The sequence below is a fragment of the Lepidochelys olivacea genome (genome assembly GCF_965140295.1).
Source record: "Lepidochelys olivacea isolate rLepOli2 genome assembly, chromosome: 8".
Lineage (NCBI taxonomy): Eukaryota > Metazoa > Chordata > Testudines > Cheloniidae > Lepidochelys > Lepidochelys olivacea.
Genome location: NC_140418.1, coordinates 16,280,916 through 16,305,962, shown reverse-complemented (window position 1 = coordinate 16,305,962; position 25,047 = coordinate 16,280,916). Strand labels below are relative to the sequence as shown.

General features: G+C 43.7%; 2 protein-coding genes across 5 annotated transcripts in view; one reads left to right on the top strand and one right to left on the bottom strand.

Moving 5' to 3' along the window:
* Positions 1-25,047, bottom strand: part of LOC311524837 (uncharacterized protein) — a 208,916-nt gene that overhangs the window by 49,690 nt on the left and 134,179 nt on the right. The gene's annotated exons all lie outside the window — the stretch shown is intronic.
* Positions 1-25,047, top strand: part of FGF1 (fibroblast growth factor 1) — a 68,088-nt gene that overhangs the window by 29,953 nt on the left and 13,088 nt on the right. For all 3 annotated transcript variants that reach the window (XM_084636379.1, XM_084636377.1, XM_084636378.1), the window contains one exon: positions 18,835-19,036. In XM_084636379.1, the coding sequence (XP_084492505.1) occupies positions 18,868-19,036 (169 nt within the window). In that variant the 5' untranslated portion in view covers positions 18,835-18,867. The remainder of the gene's footprint in view (positions 1-18,834; positions 19,037-25,047) is intronic.

Here is a 25,047-nt window from a genome sequence, read left to right as displayed (position 1 = left end):
TGGGGCAGAGAAGGACCAGAGTCAGATCCAAAACTTTCACCAAGGTTTGATGGGTTCCTAGCCAGTGTTCAATTTATGTCCCTCTCTAAACTGGGAGGAGGAGGGTAAACCAATATCTGAGTGCATCTATACCCCAGAGCTGGAGGCCTTCCCAGTTAGTATTCAGCCAGGAACCTGCATAACCGACTGGATTTTATCAGCATAGCAGAAAGTACTTACATTTCAATCATTATTTTTTTCCTAGAGAGACACTGGGTGATTTTAATGCCTGTTCAAATGACCAACACAAGGGCCATATATCACTTAGGCAGTACTTTGAAGGCTTACGTAGTGCTTAGGGCTTGTGCTAATCTTCTACACAGGGGTGAGTGTCACCCTTTGGAAGGGTAATTTCCATTTCCATCTTGTGAAACCTGAGATTGATAGGAATGTCTCCACGAATAATAATAAATTCAAGTGAAAACTATGCTTGTTTGGCTTTAAATCCCTACTACAGCATTTACAACCAAAATTTTACAGCCTTGGGCTTCAGAACCTTAAACTGGCCAGAAACAAAAGTGAAATTTACCAGTCTATTTTCACTGTCCTGGCTGAGAGAAATGCAAAAAGGAAACAATCAATTAGCATTAACCACAAAAAAGACATTTGATTTTTTAAACTCTTTAAATTTTAATTATGTACAGTGCTGAAAATAGATGCATAGAGTTTTAGGCTAGGAGACACCATTAAATCATCTAGTCTGAACTCCTGTGTATCACAGGCTATTAAATTTCACCCAGTTGCCCCTGCATTAAGCCCATTGTGTTTGAGCCCTTGTGTTTGGCTAAAGCATCTCTTCCAAAAAGAGCTGTCCAGTCTTGATTTGAAGACATCAAGAGACAGAGAAGCCACCACTTCCCTTAGTAGTTTGTTCCAATGGTCACTTACCCTCACTGTTAAAAAGTTGTGCCTAATTTCTAATTTGAATGTGTCTTGCTTTAGCTTCCAGCCACTGGTTCTTTTTATGCCTTTCTCCACTGGACTAAAGAGCCCGTTAGTACCAGGCGTGGAGAACTAGGAAACTTCTGATTTATTTTTATGAAAAAAAAAAAGTGACTGTTTCCCTTCCTCACTTGTATTGTTACTTGCTGAATATGAAGAGGTTAATTTCTTTCTGGAAGTAGGACAAGTATTTCAGTGACTGTCGGGGGGGATGTCACACAAGCATGTATGACCAAGGATTGTCAACTTGAGAATTGAATAATAGGATTATGGACTATTTAAAGACCATTTTTATCAGCTTGTAAGTGTTATATGTATGGGCTCAGGGGGGCTGGTGGTGAAAAGCAGAAATTAAAATCATTGGGGGAGGAGGAGGGAACTAATGCAAATCCCCAGGCAAATAAACAAGCAGAGAGAAGGGTAACCCCTTCTTCCTCCCTGGAGGAAAGTGCATAGACTGGTTTTACCAGCTTTGGAGAAGCCTGGCAAAGGACTGAAAAACTGTAAAAAGTGTCCGGTCTGATACAGGAGGGAGTCATAGTCACCCAATCCAAGAATTCCTCCCAACCCAGAAGGGGGTGAAGAACACCAGGAGGAGCAGAGCTGATGGATCGGGGGCAAGCTTGGGGGGATAGAACTGATGGGGGCGAAGGGGGACTGGGCAGATGGGGGGGCAAGAGATAGGCAGAACTGATGCAGGAGAAGAACTGCTATGAGAACTGGGGGGGCAGGATTGTTTTAGGGGTTGGGGGACACAGAATTAATTTGCTGGGCAGAAGACAGGTAGAGGGGTGAGAGCTCCTGCAGCCAGAACCAGAAGTCACCTTATTCAATAAGGAGAGTGGGGGTCCACACACACACCTCTCTCTGCTAGAAGACAGACCGAAAAGACACAATGTCATCTTTTTAATAAAATCTCATGGTTTTATGGGCCAGTCAAATGGTTTTCGATCTCAAGGTTGGCAACACTGTTCAGAATAGATAATACTGTGCTTTATGAAGGCTGGCAGGTCACTACTTAATTCTTGCCTTGGCCCTTGGAGAGAGCAGGTGTTGAACTAAACTCAGGCTTGCTAAGGTGATAATGAATTGCAGGAGAAATTGCAGCCTAAATCTCCAGTCTAGAGGGAGAGGAAGGCAGGTTCCTGCCTTAAGAAAGGGGACAGCTAGAGGCTTCAGACCTGAGTCGGGTGCCCTCAAAGAGGCCACAACAGAGCCAGAGGTGCAGTTACCTCTGGAACTCTTATCGCTGCTATATTATCCCTATGAAGGTACTTATACACTGTAGTCCCTCACTGGATAACATTTTCTTCAGCTGTCGAATCATATCTCAAATAAGTCATTTTTTTTTCAGAGTTCTCATCTGACTGTTGGTTCAAGCAACTTCAAAATAAAACAGCAATTACATTGAGCAGTTATTAGATACTAAATAAAGAAATAAGATACTGAGCAAGAGAATATGGGGCAGAATTCTGCCAGACAGTGTTTCCTAGAATTTAACGTGACAAGGTACACAGTCCCTTATACAAGCCCCTCAGCACTAGTACAGTTAACGCCCTCTGGATTTCCAGGGTTGTAAATCAATATTGAGCTTGTAGCCAACCCAGAAACAATGGAGTCCTATCTGGAACAACTCCACCTGATACTACACTTGGGAAAGCTTCATTGTTGAGTGATGATATATTTAATGATGGTGAACCACAAGTTTAGGACATATGGATTATCTTGGATTAGAAACCAAAAATTTACATTCCAACACTCCTGAACTACGGGGCAGGGGAGTTGTTTAAAATCTGGATCCAAACTCAGATCCAGATTTTGCAGCCTGTGCTAAGTTTGGATGCTTTTCTGAACTCCAGCTGTGGGAGTATTCACAGTTACACCCAACACCACATGAAAATTCCCCATGTTCATTGTTCACTATGAAATCAAGACTTGGAATGTGTCAGGGAGCAGATCTGCTGAGGCTCCAGAACCTTTTGTGTAAACCTGGGACTGGCCGATGGTTCAGCATTGCCATCAGGAGTGAGGTGTGGTTTCATAGAGTTTTGATGGGGAAACCAGGTGAAACTTGGCCATTTTGACTGAGATTTGCTTGGAGATTTGGGGTTCGTAGCTGGGTGAGATTTCAGTGAGGGTTTTGAGTGCCCCAGGAATGCCAGATCAGGGCCTTTGCGAAGTAGCGATAGCAAAATCTTTGCGCTGGATTCTTTCATTTTGCTTCTACCCCCATTGTATTAGACAGAACCTATCAGTGAACCAACCACAAACAACTGAACATTTATATCTTCATTACCAAATACACAGGGACCGAGACAGAGGAAAAGGGAGAGAAAGTCCCTGGAGAAAGGTGTCTATAAACAGAACCTTAAAATACAACTGTTCAAAGTCTCCTCCTTGCCTTGAGATGAGCTGTGAGTGCCTGTTTGCCTGTTTCTGGGAAGACCAAGCAGAAGGAAGTGGTTAAGTGGTGTGCAAGTACATACGTGGGAGCAGCCACACCTGCAGTGAGACACTAAACAAACCTGGGCTGTATTGCTTTTGTGGTCTGACATTTAGCCCTGCGTCCTGCAAGGGAATTGGAGTGGGAGTAGAAGGGGGAAAACGGTGACCTTTGAGAATATGGTGTGTTTCGCCCCATTTAACCTTCCTGCCTGGAGACCTGCTGGGGATGAGGGAGTCAGGAAGAAGAACGGCCCTTTGCATCTCTATAGAGCCACCGCTTCTAGGATCCCAAAGTGCTTTGCAAATAGAGTGACCCCAAGAGGGATCAGCAAAATCATTTCCTTGCCTGCTGTTAAAGATGGGGCTTAATTGCGCTCGGCATCTGAGGATACTTTGAGTCAGTCAGTATCATCAAGTCAGAGGTTGCCTCATAAAGGTTATGTCCTTGTACAGTTCTCCTTGTATTAATTCATTAATGCCATTCTAGAGCCCATAACCATTGTTCCTGCACCGCATAGTGCCGACATTGAGACACATTTCCCATGTCTAGGGAAATAATATCCCATGACCCCACAGAGCACAACAGCTTTTAAGAAGGTCATATATTAAATCAGTGTTGGCTCTGGGATTGGAACCTAGGGTTTCTGATTGCCAGTTGCATGCTTTAGCCACTAGACCAGGGGTGGCCAAACTGCAGCTTGTGAGTCTCATGTGACACTTACAGTTAACAGTACGGCTTGCAGAGGCCCCCCCCCCCAATTCTCTACCTACCAGACTGGGGCAGGAGGAGCTCGGGGCTTCTGCCATGCAGCAGGGTGGTGGGGCAAAGGGTTTCAGCCCTGCAGGAAAGGGGGTGTCTTCGGACTTCAGCAGGAGCGGGGCTGAAGCCCTGAGCCCTAGCAGGCCCACCTGTCTCTCGAATTTCTGAAGATTATCGTTTGTGGTTTGGAGGGTCAGTAAGTTTGGCCACCCCTGCACTAGACCATACTGCTGCATGGACATAACGATCTTAACGATCTGCCTCGATCTGCCTCGTGCATTAGGGATGCACACTGAGTACCCAATCAGCATGGCTTACTGTGTTTGTCAGGCAAGAGTGGGCCAAGGGGTTGTTTATATAGCGGGGTTTATACAGAGAGAGGTTATTTTTTAGCTTTAAAACTCCCTAAAACATTATTTTTCCTCCCAAGCCCTGTGAGATCAGAATCATGTCTGTTTTACAGATGGTGAAACTGGATGCAAAAGAGCTAAGTGTTCAATACCCTATAACACCAAAAACTGTCCAGAGCCCAGAGCACAATTAGCTACTCTGCAACAACAAACTGATACATATGGCCCACCACTCAAGGGCAGTAACAAACCACTCACTGTACACAGCCCAGCACTCATGAGCAACCCCACGATAACAAAACATATGCTAGTAGGAAATAAAGAGATTTCAGTTCTAAGCTTTAAAGGGCTTATTATAAACAACAGAAATAAAAACCTCTATTTTAAGATGACTGATGATGGTACCTCAAGCCTTTTAATGCTGTTTGGGATCCTAAGGGCTGTGGGTTGGGGGTATGTCAGAAGGGGGAAGACTCATTTTGTTGTGGTAGGTCCCTGCCTATAGTTTTCTGTTGTCCATAATGAGTAATGACACTTTCCATTTTAAACCAAAAGGCTAGAGCATCAATTGATGTGGGTTTCAGGCAGAAAGCTGGATACACGATTACTCAGAAAACAGGCAGAGTAAGCCAACGCTATTTCCCCCCGGCTCAATAAACCATAAGTTATTTTTCTTCTGGAGCCTAAAGATAATGTAAACCCAAACTATTGGCCTTTAGTAATTTCCAGGCACAACTGCTACAAAGAGCAATTGGGCTCTTAGTTGTCCATGGAGAAGTCTGGCTGGAATTTGTATGGTATCACCTCATCAGACATGCTGACAAGGCCCTGAAGCAAGGCATTCATGCGTGATGTGCTTTCCTCTTGATTCCCAAATAGCCTCAGACACTAACAAGGAATCCCTCCTGTCTAACTGTTCAGAGGAGACAGGTAGTGCCAGAAACAGAACTGGGAAAGGTACTGTCTTTGTTAGGAGATATTACACTTTAGCAGACTGCTCCTCAGTCAGGGTCTCCACTGGCTTTACTGACTCGCTTGCCACCATGTAGGAAAATATCTTTCATTCTGCTTACAGGCTGTATTGGGCGGGATCAATTGGTTTCAAAGGAAAGGACAGTGGAGATTACTGTTTTACGTAGTTCACAATGTGGAACCTGATGCACAGCTAGTGCTAGGGACTGGGGATAAAGGGTCTGTGATGGAATGATACAGTATTCCTTTTCTTCTAAAGGGAAGGGTAAACCACATAGTGGTTTGCAAAGAGAAGGAATCCACAACTTGCACTCAGTTCTGTCTGTTACAATAGCAGAGACAGTAGCATTAACCAAGGCCAATTGCCTTAGGATTGCGGGAGATAATTTCCATGGGCAACCAAGGCACTGCCTCCCTAGCTGGCAACTGACAGTCCCCATTCTCTCTGAAGTCCATATGGTAATCAGGCACCTCCATTAATAGATAGATACAAAGCCAGAACCCTGGATCTCAACTCTGCTGACCATGCAATTGTTCAGGCCAATCTTTAGTTACTACAAAAGGGCCATTCTCTGCAAGGTGCTAGGCACATCTCGGGGCACTCAGCATCTTGCCAAATAGGACATACTATTCTTTGTTCAATAAATACTATTAATTATTGTTTTTAAAAAACTTCCTTTTTTCTTTCTTCTTGGAGAAAGGGGGGCAGGGAAGCAGCCACCAAGTGCTCCTTGGAAGGACTGTGAGGAATAATGAAACCACACCTCAAGGCATAGAGGTGTCCCCTTTAAGGCTGTAGGTTCAATGTATCTTCCACTACGTTCCTGACTGGCAAAACAGAGCTTATGCTCTGCTGTGTCCAGTGTATTCTTTCCACACAATAGGCCCCAGAAATCTGGTTTGTGTTGGGAGTCAGCAGTTAAAGCCCTCACATGAGACAATGGGATTTGCTTAGGCAGCTAGAGTTACTTGTATGTGTGTCTGTCTGTTTTTTGGTTTGAACCCAAACAGGCCACATGGAAAAAGGCCCCCTGGCAACGTTCATCCTTCCAGAGTGGAGTAAAGTTCTGGAGCTGGAATTGCCTTTAGATCAATAATCACAGCCAAGGGGTGAGTGTGTGTATGTTGTGGGGAGGCTGGCGAGAGGGGGCCAAGCAGGCAAACATGCCTTTGAAATGCAGTTTTTAAATTACTGGAGCTCTTCATACATCATCATTCCCATGGGCCTTTCCACTGAAATGGTGATTAACCCTTAACCCCTGCAATTCCACACTTGCACACTCAGGGCCAGATTCACAGTTTCTCCTTTGCTGTGCTGGGTGCAGAAAAGAGGGGAAAGGGGCAAAAGTGGTGTTGGGGTAGCATAAAGGGGCTGCAGCATTGGCAGAAGTCTTAGATTTTCACAGTACACTAACAGCATCTTATAGAATCCAGGCTTGTGACTGCAGGGCCTATAGGTAGCACTAGGAGCTGTTAAGGAATGAATGGCAACATTCTTGGGGGGCTCTCTAGACTAGAACATGTTTTCCAACAATGCAAGTGTGGACTGAAGATGTTGCCTTAGCCCTCACAACTATTCTTGAAATAAGTTCTGGATTTCCTGCTCTGCTGAGTATCCTGTTCCTAACGTCTGGTAGGGTCCCACCTCATCTGCTGAGCCACTCAGCCTTCATGATTATGAGCTATACATGTATTGTACATGCGCTTGGTGGGGGCTTGCCAAGAAATGTACTTTGGGCTGCTCAACCCCTTCAGTATTTGGCCATTGTGGGTTACCATCCCTTGGCCTTGCTCTTTATCTGTCTTTATTTTAACACATCTGGGCTTCTGTCATAAGGCACTCCTCATGGAGAAGATAATTGCTGCTGTTTACATGAAATCAAGAAATAAATTCAGTGACACAATTACAGTCCTGCCCATTTCACTTAAATCTAATAAGGTCTCATTAGAATTATTATGTTCAATAAGATTACAGAGTTTTGGGGGAAGGCATAACCTCAGAGATTACTTGCAAAAATTAACATAATTTCAGTTGCACTTTTTATTAAGATAAAAAAGGTTAATAAATGATTATTACATGCTTTATTAAATGGTTAATCGATTGTTAGATTGCAACAGGTCAATAGATTACTATAAACCAGGGTTGTAAACAATCTGTAACACCTTCTGATGATGTGCTTCTAACGATCTCTAACTCATGCTACTCATGTCTATAATATGCTCATAACATCTATTAATCATTTATTAAGCCTTTTAATAATGAAACTGTAATATAAAGTCTGACCATAATTTCAGACTGGAAGGACCAGATTTTCGAAAGGTATTTAGACGTTCAGCATTGGAATGCCTAGTGTTCCCATTGGCAAAGGTAATCCACTTCCTCAAGAGGCAGTAGCTAGGTCAATGGAAGAATTCTTCCATCAACCTAGTGCTGTCTACACTGGGAATTAGGTCAGTATAGCTACGTCTCTCAGGGTGTGAAAACAATCCACATCCCTAAGGCTTTGTCTATAGTGGAACTTCATCGGCAAAACTTTTGTTGTTCAGGGGTGTAAAAAAACCACCCCCCCCCCCCGAATGACAAAAGTTTTACTGACAAAAAGCACTGGTGTGAACAGTGCTTTGTCAGCAGGAGCGCTCTGCTGATGACACAGCTGCTGCCGCTCGTTGGGGGTGGGAGTTTTGTGTCGACTAACTGCAGCTACACTGCGCGCCTTTTAGCAGCACGGCTGTAGCAGCACAGCGGTGTCGCTAAAAGGTGCGTAGGGTAGACAAAGCCTAAGACACATAGCTATACAGATGTAAGTTTCTAATGTAGACCAGGCCCAACTAACCAATTGACTTTCAGTAAGACTTAGATGTTGCAGTTCTGGGTGGGGCAACACCTAACCACCAGTAAAGAATGTGGGCCTAAGTTTTTGGTGGCAGGGACTGTCTCTGTTTATCCACACCACCCAGCAAAACGGAGCCCCAATTTGGGCTGGAACCTCTGGATGCTACAGTAAGATAAATATTTAGGTAATAATAAAGAGCTCAATCCTCAAATATTCCAAAGAAGGCTCAAAGCCACCTTCCTGCCTCACTCAATCCTGGAGCAAGCTGGGGGCAAAACCAGCCCCTGGCACAAGTTAAGATGACTTAACACTGGTTGGAGCAGTACCCTAGGGACTGTTCTGCTGGTCCAGGGCTACTGGGGGTATAGCTACACACCGAGCGACAGTGAGTCTCAGGGCTTCAGGCAGCAGACTTGCGTTCATGCCATGATGCTAAAAATAGCTCTGTAGACTCTGTGGCTTGGGCTGCAGCTCAGGCTCTGAAGCCCAGGGTGGGGGGTGGGCTCCAGAGCCCAAGTTCCAGTCCAAGCCACAATGTCTACATAGCTATTTTTAGCACCGTAGTGTGAGCCCGAGTCTGTCGACAGGGGCCCTGAGACTCGCTGCTGCAGGCTGCCACTTGCTGTGTAGACGTACCCTTGGAACACAGCCTGATTTGGCTTTGCCCCCTCACATCCCAGGAATGCCTCCACACCATTGGGGAAATTCCCTTAGGTCAATCCCCTTTGAGCAGCAGAAAGGGACTTACTCTAGGGAAAGGATCTAGTGAATAATAATAGGAATAATTAGAGCTTGACTAATGCTTCCGGACAAGGAAGGAAATAGCTGACAATGATAAGAATTACCACCAGATGTCACCATTTCAGGCAGCTTTATAGAGTTTTCAAAGGACAAGCAAAACCAAGGTAGCAACAAACTAAACAAAAGCTAAATTAAATAAACACAGATTTAGTTTGTTTACTAAAGGTCCCATCTTCCTGCTACCTTAGACACTGAGTAATTTTGTTAGTAATGTGGGTTACAGCAAACACATCAAGGAGAGGCAGAAAGATAACCTGCCCGTGTTCAGGTTTATATTTCCCATGCAAACATGAAGGAAAAACAATTATTCAAAGAAAATATAAGCAGTGGGGGGAGGGAATTGCCTCACTGCCTATGCAGCAGACCTAGAAATCTGGTTTTAAAAGAATAAGGATCTCAGCTTTTTGGTTTCTATAGTAGGCTTCTATATAGGAAGGCTTTACTACCTTCCAATTTTTAGTTATCTTTGACTCAAAAGTTGCTGGGCATTGTCAGTGAACAAGAGGGCTGGTCATACTCTTAATTCCAATCTTTCAAAAAATAAGAATTCTCAAGAGTGTGGGGATAGATGAATTCTGAGCCTGCTAATGTACAGCATTGTTTTATTATGTTCCATCTTAAAAAGACAGCCAGAGGGTGTCTTTTTAATGCAAAGGTGCATCGAAAGGTGAGATATGGCCCAGAATGTTTAATGCTCTGATTAAAGAAAATTCCATGCAAGAACGCAAGAGACATATGTATGGGTAGAATATAACGGTAATGGCTGTTGACTGCCCCATAATATTGGAGTAGTATAAAGCAACTAATGAACTTGGAAACTCCTTGGTAAAATCTAGTCCATCCTCTACGTAGATTGTCATTATTTTTCCTAGGTGAGAAACAATCAAAGGAAAGGATTCCTAGAATTTGTGATGCAGAAAATTTCTAATTAGTGGGGGGAATTTTTTCCAGCATACTTCGACTCCTTGGATCTTTTTTCTCACCATGACCAATTCCTCATTGCAGAGGTGACATTCAATTCCACATTAGTAAGCAAACAGCATTTCAGGAATCTATCAGGACAGACAATGGATGGACTGGAGCCAGAGTCCTAAATGCTTTTAAAATATTTTACTTGTCGTAACTGCTTCCCATTCTCGAGTGATAGATAAACATCCTAGGAAGTTCCTGGTTAATCCTTCTGCATGGAGTGAAAAGTGGGAAGGGGGTAGAAGTACTTAGGTAGAGGTATGATTTGATTATGCTAGACAGCATAGTAATGCCAAAGGGGCTTCAGCACATCGCTGTAAATATTCTGCAACTTATTTGTTTTAATAAGAAGAGTAGCAATTCTCTCAGGGTCTGATTCAAAGTCCATTGAAATCAATAAGAGTCTTTCCATTGACTTCAATGAGCTTTGGACTAGGCCCCTGATCATGTTATTGTTAGTCTTCCACAGAGAAGTGTCCTAAAAAACAAAGGCTGATTTTAGATGACCTCTTTTTCACTGGGGACAATGCAATTTTTATTTACAGGCTGCTGCTATGAACAGAAGATTTAGGAGGCTGCTCTCCTTGCCCTATGCACACAAGTCTAATTAATGCCAACAGGAATTTCAAGTGCTTATAAAGAGACTGGTCAGAAAACAAAGAGGCTCTCTTGGCCCATTATTGGATCGCAGTGCAGCATGTCGAGTATTAACTCTAATGCTGCATTTCAGCAGGTCAGGAAATCAGGCAGCATCCCTTCTGCCACAGCAGGAGTCAGGTTGCCTTCAGCTAACGAGAATTTATTTCTATGAGGGGGTTGTAATGTTTCTGACAACAGGCGATGGTTTTGTTTTCATGTGTGAATGGATCCTATAATCAGTAGCTCTGCACCATCAGGGAACAAACTTTACTACTGTACACAGCAGCTTCTAAACAGAACTGTTTCACAACTGGCAACACAGCATCCCTCATGATCTGACTGACTATACATTCAGTTGTTAAACAGAAGGTTAGACTATTGGTAACAGAGTAGCAGCCGTGTTAGTCTGTATTCGCAAAAAGAACAGGAGGACTTGTGGCACCTTAGAGACTAACCAATTTATTTGAGCATAAGCTTTCATGAGCTACAGCTTATGCTCAAATAAATTGGTTAGTCTCTAAGGTGCCACAAGTCCTCCTGTTCTTTTTACTATTGGTAACATCGCCATCTAGTGACCCTCATACTACCAACATTTGCTTCCCAACAGGACCAAAATTATGAATAAAACCAATCCTTCTCTTCAAGCAAATCTAAAATACAGGTGCAAACTCCAATTTCACAGACAGTGACACAGTGAAGATGGTACACATATTTATGAGAACAAAGTTACTGGATTCTTCTCTGATTTTTTTATGCAACATTTTCTGTGAGCACTGCAACGCGTGGAGCGAATAGATTTTTAAAACATAATTCTATAGTAAGTCTGTTTACCAAAAAACAGAACATACAATTGTATATAGTGAGAGATTAGTTGCATGCAATATTTACAAAGGAATAGGCCTCAATATTATTACACAATATTGCATACACATCACATAGCTAGAATAAGTTTTAGCAGGTTACTGAGTTGATAAGTAGTCACTGACCTGTGATGCGAAAGGTATGCCCATTTCTTTAAAAACTTGGTAAAATTATGCTTTTCATGGGTTACTAGCATTCTATAGGTACTGAAGACTAATGGCCTATTTCTGTTCCCATTTATTCCAAATTTACACTGCTGTAACAGAGGCTACGTCTACACTAGAAACTTCAAAGCGCTGCTGCGGGAGCTCTCCTGTGGCAGCGCTTTGAAGTGTGAGTGTGGTCACGCGAGAGCACTGGGCAAGAGCTCTCCCAGAGCTGCTGGTAATCCACTGCCACGAGGGAAATAGCTCCGAGAGCTGGGAGCACGATTCCCAGCGCTTGGAGCCTGTCTACACTAGCGCTTTAAAGCGCTCAGACTTGCTGCTCTCAGGGGGGTGATTTTTCGCAATCCTGAGCCAGAAAGTTAGAGCGCTATAAAATGTAAGTGTAGACAAGCCCAGAATGTGGCTCCTATCAGGTTAAGATTCTTCTAGTTCTGCATGACAATCACTTCAATGACAAGTGATTATCAATTACACTTTTTTTCACTGATGCTTCCAAACTTACATTGTAGATCTACTTATTTTAGACTCTCCAGAACATTTTTTATTCCCTTTATAAAGGACAATATCTCTAGCCAAGTACTGTTTTAGTGCATTTAATTCAAACCCAAATCTGTCTTTAAGACATGGTCAATGGGACATGGTTTTTTGCATGTAACCCAGTGTTTCTATTTAAGAAAATTAAAAACGTAGGCTCACTTTGAGATTGTAGCTCTTCAGCGTCAACAGAGGGCCTGCGGAAGAGCGACTCAATGTAGGAACCACAGGCCAATCATTCTAGAAAGCTTCAGTTCTGGTTGGCTCTTCTGTACAGAAGAGCTAATCTACTGAGCCGCAGTTGCCAGAGTCATCTGTGACTAAGGAACTGGTTCACTGTGTGGCAAAGTGACTTGTCCACTGTCACACAGCAGACCAATGGCAGAGCAGGAAATAGAACCCAGGTCTCCCATATCCCAGCCCAGCAGTCTATCCGCTAGACCAATTTAAGCCACAACTGGTCTAGTCTGGATTTGTCCGAGCAATCTAGAGGTAAAAGGATCTTTTATCCCTTTAGCAATCCCCTGACCCCTACAATTCCTCTAGTCACTTCTCCAACGCTATCTTTGTAAAGAGCAAAGAAAGCAGTACTTTTTGTCCAGTGAATTCTGTACTAATTTTGAAATAGGAAATGCATATGAAGGTGGGAAATGTAAAGAAAGGACATCACTCATTTTCCATAAACCCTACATTCTGTCTGTTATTTTTGAACTAATCCAAAGGATTAATAGGTTACGTATTACTAGAGATTGACCTGAGCTGTAAGATTCAGCTCCAACTTTGAAGGGATCACATCAAAACTGCTGGCTTGGTCCACTGCAGAGGGAATGGCTGGTGGCAAAGTTTGGAATGAAATCCAAACTTTTGAAAAGTTCTTGGGTGTTTGGATCCCAGCCCCATCTGTACTCATTACCTAAAGTGGCCTGCATGCTATTAAGCTCTATGTGCTAAAATTTTAAAAGGGCATGATTACAGTTGACATTCACAAACCACAGGTTCAACCTTCCTTTAAAAGCATCTCTCCTCCCCACCAAAAGGTAACTTCTAATTCTTAAAGTTTTAGTGTCTTCCTTTGCAATCCCAAAACAAGGGCTGTAATGGTGCTAAAATCCCATTTCTTTGCTGGTGACATGCCAAAAAACAGAGGGCACTGGGCTTCTTGTGCACAATGAGATTGCAGAGCAACCACATCCCATCTTCAGCTCTGCGGATTTGCATTGTAGTTGTAAACAGAGACTAGTGAAATGCAGAAGAAACCAGATGTCCAACGGTCTCATAAATCAAGCGTCTCAGATTTCAGTGGGGAAGTAAGGGGGTATAGATAAGATTCTGCTCTACTGATGGTTAAGTTAATTCACTTTATGATGGTATTTGAACGTCACACCGTTGGATGGCCAAGACCAACCAGATAGAGCTATGCAGTTCGCTTTCAACCATGAAGGTTTTTACACACTCATCTTCTAAACCACTCTACATGATACCCAGGATATCAAGCTAGCCACTGACTTCTTCATATGAATTCACAGACTCAGGGATTTTAAGGCTGGAAAGGACTGTGATGATAATCTTGTCTGACCTTGTGATCAACATAGGCCATGGGAATGTCACCAACTGATTTCTGCCTCAAGAATATAACTTCTCATTGAGCTAGAGCATATTTTTTAGACAGACATCCAATCTTCATTTATGGGCTTCAAGAGAAGGAGAATCCACCACATCCATAAGTAAGTTACTTACTTTCACTTAATTGTAGCACATGGAGTCCACAAAAAACAAGAAGGGAAATCAAATCTAGAGAGGGAAGAGAGGATAAATACAAATAGTAGGTCTCTGGCATCTAGACACTAGCCCAAATTAATTAGAAATGCCTAAATATTCAGATTCAGAATTAGTGCCCTAATCCAACTCCTGGTGTAGATTTGTCAGCAATTGTGTGCCTCCTCCTTATAGAATCTTTTCCTTTTGGACTATTTCATTCTCCCTGTGGGGCACCAAGTAACTGCAGGAGAGATATGTCTCTCAGCTTAGCATCTTGGATACAGTTTTCTATTCCACTCCAAGTGATTTAATCATTAAGAGGTTAGGCCTTTACCCAGCAAAATAAGGCCTTTTATGTTGTCTTTGGTTTGAGTCCACTCTCACTCTTTCATTCCCATAAAACTTAACATATTCTTGCCAAACTTATAATAGTAGGGCCATGAGTGGTACTGTGTGTAGAATACCAACTACATGGTCATAAAAGTATGAGAACAGCATTAGTGGCTAGAAAGGAGAGACAATGAGAGTGGAAAATAGTATTCATTCAACTTTTCTTGTGGAGTCAAAGGCAGCTGGCAAGCAAGAGCATGTTCTAAAAATAGAGTAAATCCTTAAAGGAATAACGTGAAATTAAAGAAACAATTCAAGGCAGCCGCTCTGTTAAAGCTATCCATAGATGCACTTGGATCTCCAGACAATCAAGTACATAAGGGAAACAAAGTAGTCTGTGACTCACTTATTTTGGCTACTGCAACAGTTTTCTGGGATCCTGTTTTGAAACTCTGGCCTTGGGATGTTCGTTTCTCATTTCTAGCAATCTGTCGTAAACTTTGCAAACTCCTAAAGTTCCTTTTACCCTGGAACAAGGGTTCAAGACCAGCTTCAGTTCTAATAAGTGAAATGATTTACAGGTCTTAGATTCATTCCCAGTGAAAAAAATAGCAGACAGCACTAAAGCCCTGTATATAATTTGGAATGACTGATTTTGTTCAGAGAAAGCCTCAGAGGAAGCTGGTACTACAGGCTGAAATACTTTAGTTTTATCAATAGAGTGAGGGTGATCGCTCTGTAGAAAGTTGAGGTTTGGGAGCAGACAGTGTGGGAAGTCTCTAATTTATGCTGCATGACTATTGTGTTAATAAAAACTTAAATGTTATAGTGGAACTGGAAAAGGTTCAGAGAATGGCAACAAAGATGATCAAGGGTATAGAATGGCTTCCACGCATGGAAATTAGGGCTGTTCTTCTTAGAAAAGAGACTACAGGGCGGGGAAGGGGTATGATAGGTGTCTTTAAAATCATGAATGGTTTGGGGAAAAAGTGTTATTTACCCTTTCCCAGATTACAAAAACCAGGGATCACCCAATAAAATTAATAAGCAGCAGGTTTAATACAAAGTAGAGGATGTACTTTTTCATACAATGGGATGGTAAGGGATGCAACCCCATCCTCGGGGTAACCCTAAACCTCTGATGGCTAGAAGCCGAGAGATGAAGATGGGGGAGGATCTCTACAAAATGCCCTGTTCTGTGACACTGCCCCTACAGCTCTGGTCTAATCACTGTTGGAAGACAAGATACTGGGCTAGAAGGACCATTGGTCTGACCCAGTCTGGCCTTAGATGTTCTTAGGCTCTTAGATACCAGAGACTTAGCCTCAGAGCAATACCAAGAAAAGCTGGGCTTGTCCTTAACTGTCTTAATGCTTCTTTAATGAAGCCAATGCATGGGGCTGGACAAGCATCCAGTGCTATCCCATGTTACAGATATATCATCTTCAAAGTGGCAAATTCCAGAAAGAATGATTGCACTTCAAAGAATGCCACCATGCATTCATACAGCACGACTGTTACAAAAAATGTGAACCAGGAATCATCTCTGCTGAAACTGGAACCTGTGAAGTCCTGCTTCCAAAACACTAGAAGTCCAAATATGCCATTTCCAAGTATGCAGTTGCACTCATTCATTAAAGAAACAATGGCAGAACTGGACCTATGAGTGGTTTCAAAATTAGGGAGAACCAAACAGCCTCCAATGTGGTTTTGGAAATTTTTGTCTGATAAAGGAATGCTTCCCAGGCTTTGTTCCAGAGAATGTAACTTATAAAACAAGTTCAAATCTATCCTGAAGGAACAGGGAAAGGTTTAAAATAATATGCTGCTGAGGCTTTGTGTAACATTCAGGTTTTTTTTGAGTACTAGTGATTTAGTACCGGAGCAAAATTTCATGAAGGGAGAGACAATGTTGTGAACTGATGATCGCCAGAAAGAATTTCAGGCTTGGCGAACACAGAACTTATCAGTCTTGTCCTCTTTTTTCTTCCAGTGTTTTCCTCTCCTGGGAAAACATTTTTCCCTAACAAAGACCGCAAAAGGCCACATTTAAGAAAGAAAGAAAATGAAAAAAGGCCTGACATTAGTGTGTCTACCCGAGCTGGTTGAAATGTTTTGTTCAAGACATTTTTTCAATTAAATAACAAAGCTTTTCATCCAAACAGAAATTTCCACAGGAAATGTCCTTTTTGGACAATATGTCATGTTTTTCTACAAAAACAACCTCCCCCACTCCAACTTTTTGGTTTTGGGAAACCAAAAATATTTTTTCTGAGGTAGCAGTCTCCCTTTTGTAAACGCGATGTAATTCAGTTGCATCTGCAGATTTGAGTACTTGCAACCTGCAGGCAGGCATTCAGAAGTCAAGTACTCAGATTTGCACTTGCAATTTATTTCTAATTTAGGGGGCGTTCTAGGTGCTTAGCTTCTCTCAGGTCAGGCTGTAAGTGCCATGAGACAGTGGCATGCACACTACTAGGTACAGCATAGCTCTATCTCTGTAATGCATTAGCATCAGAATCAAAGCTAAACAGATGAAGTTTATAATATAGTTATGGGAAAACAATACAAATAAACGCTCTACATTATATGTATGTTTGAATTACAGTGCGCTCTGTCTTCTTTGTGTCTATCAATTCACTTGTCTGTAAGCAATTAATATATAGAACATGGTATGTAAGACACAGGTTGCCCGAGATTTTACAATCATTTTCTAGATCAGAAAACTTCAGATAAGTAGGGATAACCTTGGAATAGCATGTAAACTATTGGGTTCTTATCCAAATCAATCCAGAGAACCTTTTGAAGTTGGCCCATCACTAATGCTAATATATTTGTGTCTGCAAATCAAGCTGCCACTGAGTTTGCTGTTTGCTCTGGAAGAATTTAATACTGGGAAAATTAGAGCCAGATGAGCCTGTGCCTCACTATAAATTCAGATTTCAGAGTAGCAGCCGTGTTAGTCTGTATTCGCAAAAAGAAAAGGAGTACTTGTGGCACCTTAGAGACTAACAAATTTATTGACTAACAAATTTATTGGTTATTCACATTGGATGAAGTGAGCTGTAGCTCATGAAAGCTTATGCGCAAATAAATTTGTTAGTCTCTAAGGTGCCACAAGTCCTCCTTTTCTTTTTACTATAAATTCAGCTAATCTAAAGCCCTGGCTTGCAGAATTATGGGTGTTGTCAGCATCTCCATTGTAAAAAGTGTTGTGGTATCTGATTCTTGTGTGGTTCAAATGCCTTTGTTTTTGAACATTAAATTTGTCTAAAATGGGGGTCAGTGCATCCTGCTAGGTACCTTTAAGAACAAAAAGAATGTGAGACACTGATGTTTGAATGTAGCACGATTGTATTTCTCAAAGCCCTTTTCCACAAGTGTTTCTTTGGACGTGGATTACAGAGTGTAATCCTTGAACACATGAAATCCCAGACATTTTTATTCAGAACTTCTTATGAAAAGGTGCCAGATTGTCAGCCTTGACGACCAAAGTCCTCTATCCATGGAACAGGTAGGCGTTGGGAATGGCAGGGCAAGTGCTCTGCATGGGCCTTCCAGGACCCCTCATCCCCACTGGGAAAAGCCACCATTACAGATTAGAGGGTAGTTCTTTCTCTCCAGACCCAATGAGTGCCAGATCCTGAGTTGCGGTAAAGCTGCATCTATTTATACCAGTTGAGGACTTGGCCCTCAGTCTTCAACATTTTTGCTGAGCCTTGATACCAAGGGTGCCTACTGCTACAATAATCTGATGAAGTCACTTGGCCAGTGAACACTAGACTGACCCAACCACCTCATATTAGATACTATGGATCACCAAGCAGGTATACTTTCTGGCCCTGCCGACCTGAGCTATCTCCAAACTGGTGCCCAAGAAGTGGAAAGGCTTCAACGCCCATTTGCGATCCCCTGAGGTACCCAATTCCTCTTCTGTTAACCCACCGTGTGCTGTGTTATTGCAGTGGTACGAAGTAGTACGTATTACGAAGTACAAAATCTGTGTTGCAAAATCTGGTCAGAATAGCTTAGGGGCAAAGTGAGAGTCGTTAACTCTGAGCTTCCCACCTCATGTGGGTTTCAATCAGACACTGCATGGTTTTTTGAGCATTTAGTTTTAGTTCACATGTCAAGAGAGAGGAACGATAAATGTAAAAAGAAACGAGTCTCTATGATTCTGGCTACAGCCAACAGGAACCAAAAGCCCCCTCCCACTTTGGGACTATCAACATTTAAAGGAGCCCCACCTTTTGTAGTATGTCACTGCCTCATCCATTGTGCGAATCACCTGCAGAGGCCATGGTAAAACAATTGTCAGTGACTCCTCTAGGTGTGTCTAGGGTCCTTCCCTGCCCCTTTAAAAGTGTGGGTACAAGAAGTGTGCTGCACACTTCACTGCCATTACTGCTATAAGCCTGTTGAATTTCTTACAGTCTTGAAGACGTGCCACAGGGAGAGGCGCAGAGATGGCCGAAGGCGAAATAACAACGTTCACCGCCCTGACCGAAAAATTCAATCTTCCAGTGGGGAACTACAAGAAGCCCAAACTCCTGTACTGCAGCAACGGAGGCCACTTCTTGAGGATACTTCCAGATGGCAAAGTAGATGGGACAAGGGACCGAAGCGACCAGCACAGTAAGCAAATCAGAAATGTGTTCAGGACACAGCTCTTCCTTGGCTTATATGACTAGTGCTGCCTTTACCTTACTGCCCCTTTTTCTCTGGGAGGTTGGCATTACACATCAGCTGCTTTTCCAGCCAAGAAGGGATAGGTAGAGTATTTATGCTTTATGCCAGGTTCTCTCACCTACCATGGCAACAAACCATCCAGAGGTTCAGCATGTGAAACAAGGCCTACTATGTGTACACTCTACAGAGATTCAGGATGTACAGTACCTCACATTTGTCAAAATATTAAATATGAAATTAGTCATTAAAAAAATAAACCAGAAAGACTGACCACAGCAGGAGAGACTGAAATTCTAACTGAAGCACAGTTACCAGTTTACACAGTTAGTTGGCACTAGAAGAAAGGGGTTTAGGAGGATGTCCACATACTACATTGCAAACTCAGCCGTCAAACATGGTATCTGCATTTACCTCAGTGTAGAAGATTCAGCTTGGTAGTAGGGTTGTTATGATGTTACAGCTGTGCCTTTTTTGCAGCTTAAGTCATGCTCTGGAATAAGTGTTAAGGCCCAGATTCCTAAGAGTGTGTCATGTGTTCTATCTGAATGCTTTGCACAGGATTTGCCATTGGTTAACTTTTCTTTTCCCTTACATAGCAAAGTGCAGTACATTCCTGAGGGACTTAACAGTGGAAAGACTCGGCTCAGAAAAAGTTATTTTGTGATTTATCATTTTTAAAATGCATTCATATTGCACTTATTTTCTCAAAACAAGGATGGTTAATTCTATGCTGAGTTGGTTATGTGTTTTATGTGCTTATTCGTGCCCCTGCAGCATAAAGGACACACAGTACTGTTGTGACTACCAACTGGTGTAACAAATATTAGAAGAGAGACTTAACCAGTTATCAGTAGAGGCCTGGAAATCTGCGGATATCCATGGATGTGGATATCCACAGACCATGTTTGCAGATGGATGTGGGTCCAAATTTCATATCCACGCAGGGCTCTAGTTATCGGAGTCCCCATCTGAGGCTGGATTCTCTCTCTCCCCCACCATAACTGGCATATTATTAGGGTCAAGACAGGACTCAGAATTACTGCAGTCCACAGACATCTCCAGCAGATGAGTCAGAAGGGGACCTGTTCTGGGCCAAGCCAGCCAGAGCAGAGATAAACTTCTCACACAGAAGTCACCGTTCATCTTACAGTTTCCATATTCCAATGTAAAAATGCATCTTCAGACATAAGGAGCATTTTCATACATTTGAACCTACTCTAGAAGGACATCCCAGTGAGCTGACACGTTCTTTTAGTTTGCTCACAAATAGCTCTGTCCTAGAGTTGATTCAGCAAGAATCCTCCTTCCCCCGAGTCACTACTAGAGGTGGGCTTGAGCTGCACTATTCAGAGCTGAACTTTGCCAAAGTTTCAGTTTGTTCGAATACAGTTTCTCATCAGGCCAGCTCCAGTCTGTAATGAAGCAACATCACAGCATGGTACTAGGGGATGTGGTGCTGCTAGAAGTGGGCACTCATCCAGGTTTTGAAAGATCCCATGACACATTAGCACGAGTACCCGTATTTGGCTAATTATGGTCTGCTTATCCAAGTTCCCCTGCTGTTTCAACTAGATGCAGAACTATTCTTCACTTCCAGGCTTAACTACTACATAGCATTGCTGGGCACTGTCATACAGCTGGTGCATTTCACCCCAGTGGCAGATGCATTTCAGTTGTGGATGAAGAAACCCCTGGCTATAGATTGAATAGGAGTTGACGTTTGTGAATTGGTTTGGGATCCTTTAGCATGAAAGCACAATAAATGATTATTACAGAAACTTTTTTCTGGATGCTTTTTTATGATTATTTAAAGCAGACTTTTTTTTGCCCACAATTCTTTTAAAAAAGAATGACATATTGCAGTTTTTTTGCTCTCATTTCTTTACTGGGGAAAGAATCACAGAACTATTTTTAACAGTGCACCCAGCCATGCAAAGATTACAACTGCTGTGAATGTTCAGTCACACCTAGCAAGAGTTAAACAGGGGCTTTTGATGCATTCTTGACACTGATCTGATTTCCTTCACACTGGCAGATAGTTCTGGGCTTACATATGCCTTGGCTATGGATGTTTGGACACTTCCAAGCCTGTGTAAAATTACTATTTTCTTTATGAATCACATACAGCATGTATGCCGTGTGACTCCTCTAGTTTCCACACATCTTGCCACATAAGTTTCTCTTTCCCAACCTCTTCCCATTGCAAGTGCTCAACTCCTGAGTCTCCACACTGACATGCCTAGAGCCCTGACCAGGGGTATTCTATTTGCTACCTAAGATCCATAAACCTGGAAATCCTGGATGCCCTATCATCTCAGGCATTGGCACCCTAACAACAGGACTGTCTGGCTATGTGGACTCTCTCCTCAGGCTCTACGCTGCCAGCACTCCCAGCTATCTTCGAGACGCCACTGACTTCCTGAGGAAACTACAATCCATTGGCGATCTTCCAGAAAACACCATCCTGGCCACTATGGATGTAGAAGCCCTCTACACCAACATTCCACAAAAAGATGGACTACAAGCCGTCAAGAACACTATCCCCGATAATGTCACGGCAAACCTGGTGGCTGAATTTTGTGACTTTGTCCTCACCCATAACTATTTCACGTTTGGGGACAATGTATACCTTCAAGTCAGCGGCACTGCTATGGGTACCCACATGGCCCCACAGTATGCCAACATTTTTATGGCTGACTTAGAACAACGCTTCCTCAGCTCTCGTCCCCTAATGCCTCTACTCTACCTGCGTTATACTGATGACATCTTCATCATCTGGACCATGGAAAAGAAGCCCTTGAGGAATTCCACCATGATTTCAACAATTTCCATCCCACCATCAACCTCAGCCTGGATCAATCCACACAAGAGGTCCATTTCCTGGACACTACTGTGCTAATAAGCGATGGTCACATAAACACCACCCTATACTGGAAACCTACTGACAGCTATACTTACCTACATGCCTCCAGCTTCTATCCAGGACACACCACACGATCCATTGTCTACAGCCAAGCTCTAAGTTACAACCACATTTGCTCCAATCCCTCAGACAGAGACAAGATCTCTATCAAGCATTCTTAAAACCACCTGCTGAAGTGAAAAAACAGATTGACAGAGCCAGAAGAGTACCCAGAAGTCACCTACTACAGGACAGGCCCAACAAAGAAAATAATAGAATGCCACTAGCCATCACCTTCAGCCCCCAACTAAAACCTCTCCAACGCATCATCAAGGATCTACAACCTATCCTGAAGGATGACCTATCACTCTCACAAATCTTGGGAGACAGACCAGTCCTCACTTACAGACAGCCCCCCAACCTGAAGCAAAAGGTGGGGCGAGAAAGCAGAAGGAGACTCCGCTGGTTGGAAGGCATGAGATGCGCTGTCCTGAGGTTGGGGGTTCCACGACCACCACTCCCAAGAGGGGAAGGCGGGTGGTGGTGGTCGGGGACTCTCTCCTCCGGGGGACTGAGTCATCTATCTGCCGCCCTGACCGGGAAAACCAAGAAGTCTGCTGCTTGCCGGGGGCTAAGATTCGCGATGTGACGGAGAGACTGCCGAGACTCATCAAGCCCTCGGATCGCTACCCCTTCCTGCTTCTCCACGTGGGCACCAATGATACTGCCAAGAATGAACTTGAGCGGATCACTGCGGACTATGTGGCTCTAGGAAGAAGGATAAAGGAGTTGGAGGCGCAAGTGGTGTTCTCGTCCATCCTCCCGGTGGAAGGAAAGGGCCTAGGTAGGGAGCGTCGAATCGTGGAAGTCAACGAATGGCTACGCAGGTGGTGTCGGAGAGAAGGCTTTGGTTTCTTTGACCATGGGATGGTGTTCCATGAAGGAGGAGTGCTGGGCAGAGACGGGCTCCATCTTACAAAGAGAGGGAAGAGCATCTTTGCCAGCAGGCTGGCTAACCTAGTGAGGAGGGCTTTAAACTAGGTTCACCGGGGGAAGGAGACCAAAGCCCTGAGGTAAGTGGGAAAGCGGGATACCGGGAGGAAGCACAGGCAGGAATGTCTGTGAGGGGAGGGCTCCTGCCTCATACTGGCAATGAGGGGCGATCAACAGGTTATCTCAAGTGCTTATATACAAATGCACAAAGCCTTGGAAACAAGCAGGGAGAACTGGAGGTCCTGGTGATGTCAAGGAACTATGACGTGATCGGAATAACAGAGACTTGGTGGCATAACTCACATGACTGGAGTACTGTCATGGATGGTTATAAACTGTTCAGGAAGGACAGGCAGGGCAGAAAAGGTGGGGGAGTAGCACTGTATGTAAGGGAGCAGTATGACTGCTCAGAGCTCCGGTACGAAACTGCAGAAAAACCTGAGTGTCTCTGGATTAAGTTTAGAAGTGTGTGCAACAAGAGTGATGTAGTGGTGGGAGTCTGCTATAGACCACCGGACCAGGGGGATGAGGTGGATGAGGCTTTCTTCCGGCAGCTCACGGAAGCTACTAGATCGCATGCCCTGATTCTCATGGGTGACTTTAATTTTCCTGATATCTGCTGGGAGAGCAATACAGCGGTGCATAGACAATCCAGGAAGTTTTTGGAAAGCGTAGGGGACAATTTCCTGGCGCAAGTGCTAGAGGAGCCAACTAGGGGGGAGCTTTTCTTGACCTGCTGCTCACAAACCGGGTAGATTTAGTGGGGGAAGCAAAAGTGGATGGGAATCTGGGAGGCAGTGACCATGAGTTGGTTGAGTTCAGGATCCTGACGCAGGGAAGAAAGGTAAGCAGCAGGATACGGACCCTGGACTTCAGGAAAGCAGACTTCGACTCCCTCAGGGAACGGATGGCCAGGATCCCCTGGGGGACTAACTTGAAGGGGAAAGGAGTCCAGGAGAGCTGGCTGTATTTCAAGGAATCCCTGTTGAGGTTACAGGGACAAACCATCCCGATGAGTCGAAAGAATAGTAAATATGGCAGGCGACCAGCTTGGCTTAATGGTGAAATCCTAGCGGATCTTAAACATAAAAAAGAAGCTTACAAGAAGTGGAAGGTTGGACATATGACCAGGGAAGAGTATAAAAATATTGCTCGGGCATGTAGGAATGTTATCAGGAGGGCCAAATCGCACCTGGAGCTGCAGCTAGCCAGAGATGTCAAGAGTAACAAGAAGGGTTTCTTCAGGTATGTTGGCAACAAGAAGAAAGCCAAGGAATGTGTGGGCCCCTTACTGAATGAGGGAGGCAACCTAGTGACAGAGGATGTGGAAAAAGCTAATGTACTCAATGCTTTTTTGCCTCTGTTTTCACTAACAAGGTCAGCTCCCAGACTGCTGCGCTGGGCATCACAAAATGCGGAAGAGATGGCCAGCCCTCTGTGGAGATAGAGGCGGTTAGGGACTATTTAGAAAAGCTGGACGTGCACAAGTCCATGGGGCCGGACGAGTTGCATCCGAGAGTGCTGAAGGAATTGGCAGCTGTGATTGCAGAGCCACTGGCCATTATCTTTGAAAACTCGTGGCGAACCGGGGAAGTCCCGGATGACTGGAAAAAGGCTAATGTAGTGCCAATCTTTAAAAAAGGGAAGAAGGAAGATCCTGGGAACTACAGGCCAGTCAGCCTCACCTCAGACCCTGGAAAAATCATGGAGCAGGTCCTCAAAGAATCAATCCTGAAGCACTTGCATGAGAGGAAAGTGATCAGGAACAGCCAGCATGGATTCACCAAGGGAAGGTCATGCCTGACTAATCTAATCGCCTTTTACGATGAGATTACTGGTTCTGTGGATGAAGGGAAAGCAGTGGATGTATTGTTTCTTGACTTTAGCAAAGCTTTTGACACGGTCTCCCATAGTATTCTTGTCAGCAAGTTAAGGAAGTATGGGCTGGATGAATGCACTATAAGGTGGGTAGAAAGCTGGCTAGATTGTCGGGCTCAACGGGTAGTGATCAATGGCTCCATGTCTAGTTGGCAGCCGGTATCAAGTGGAGTGCCCCAAGGGT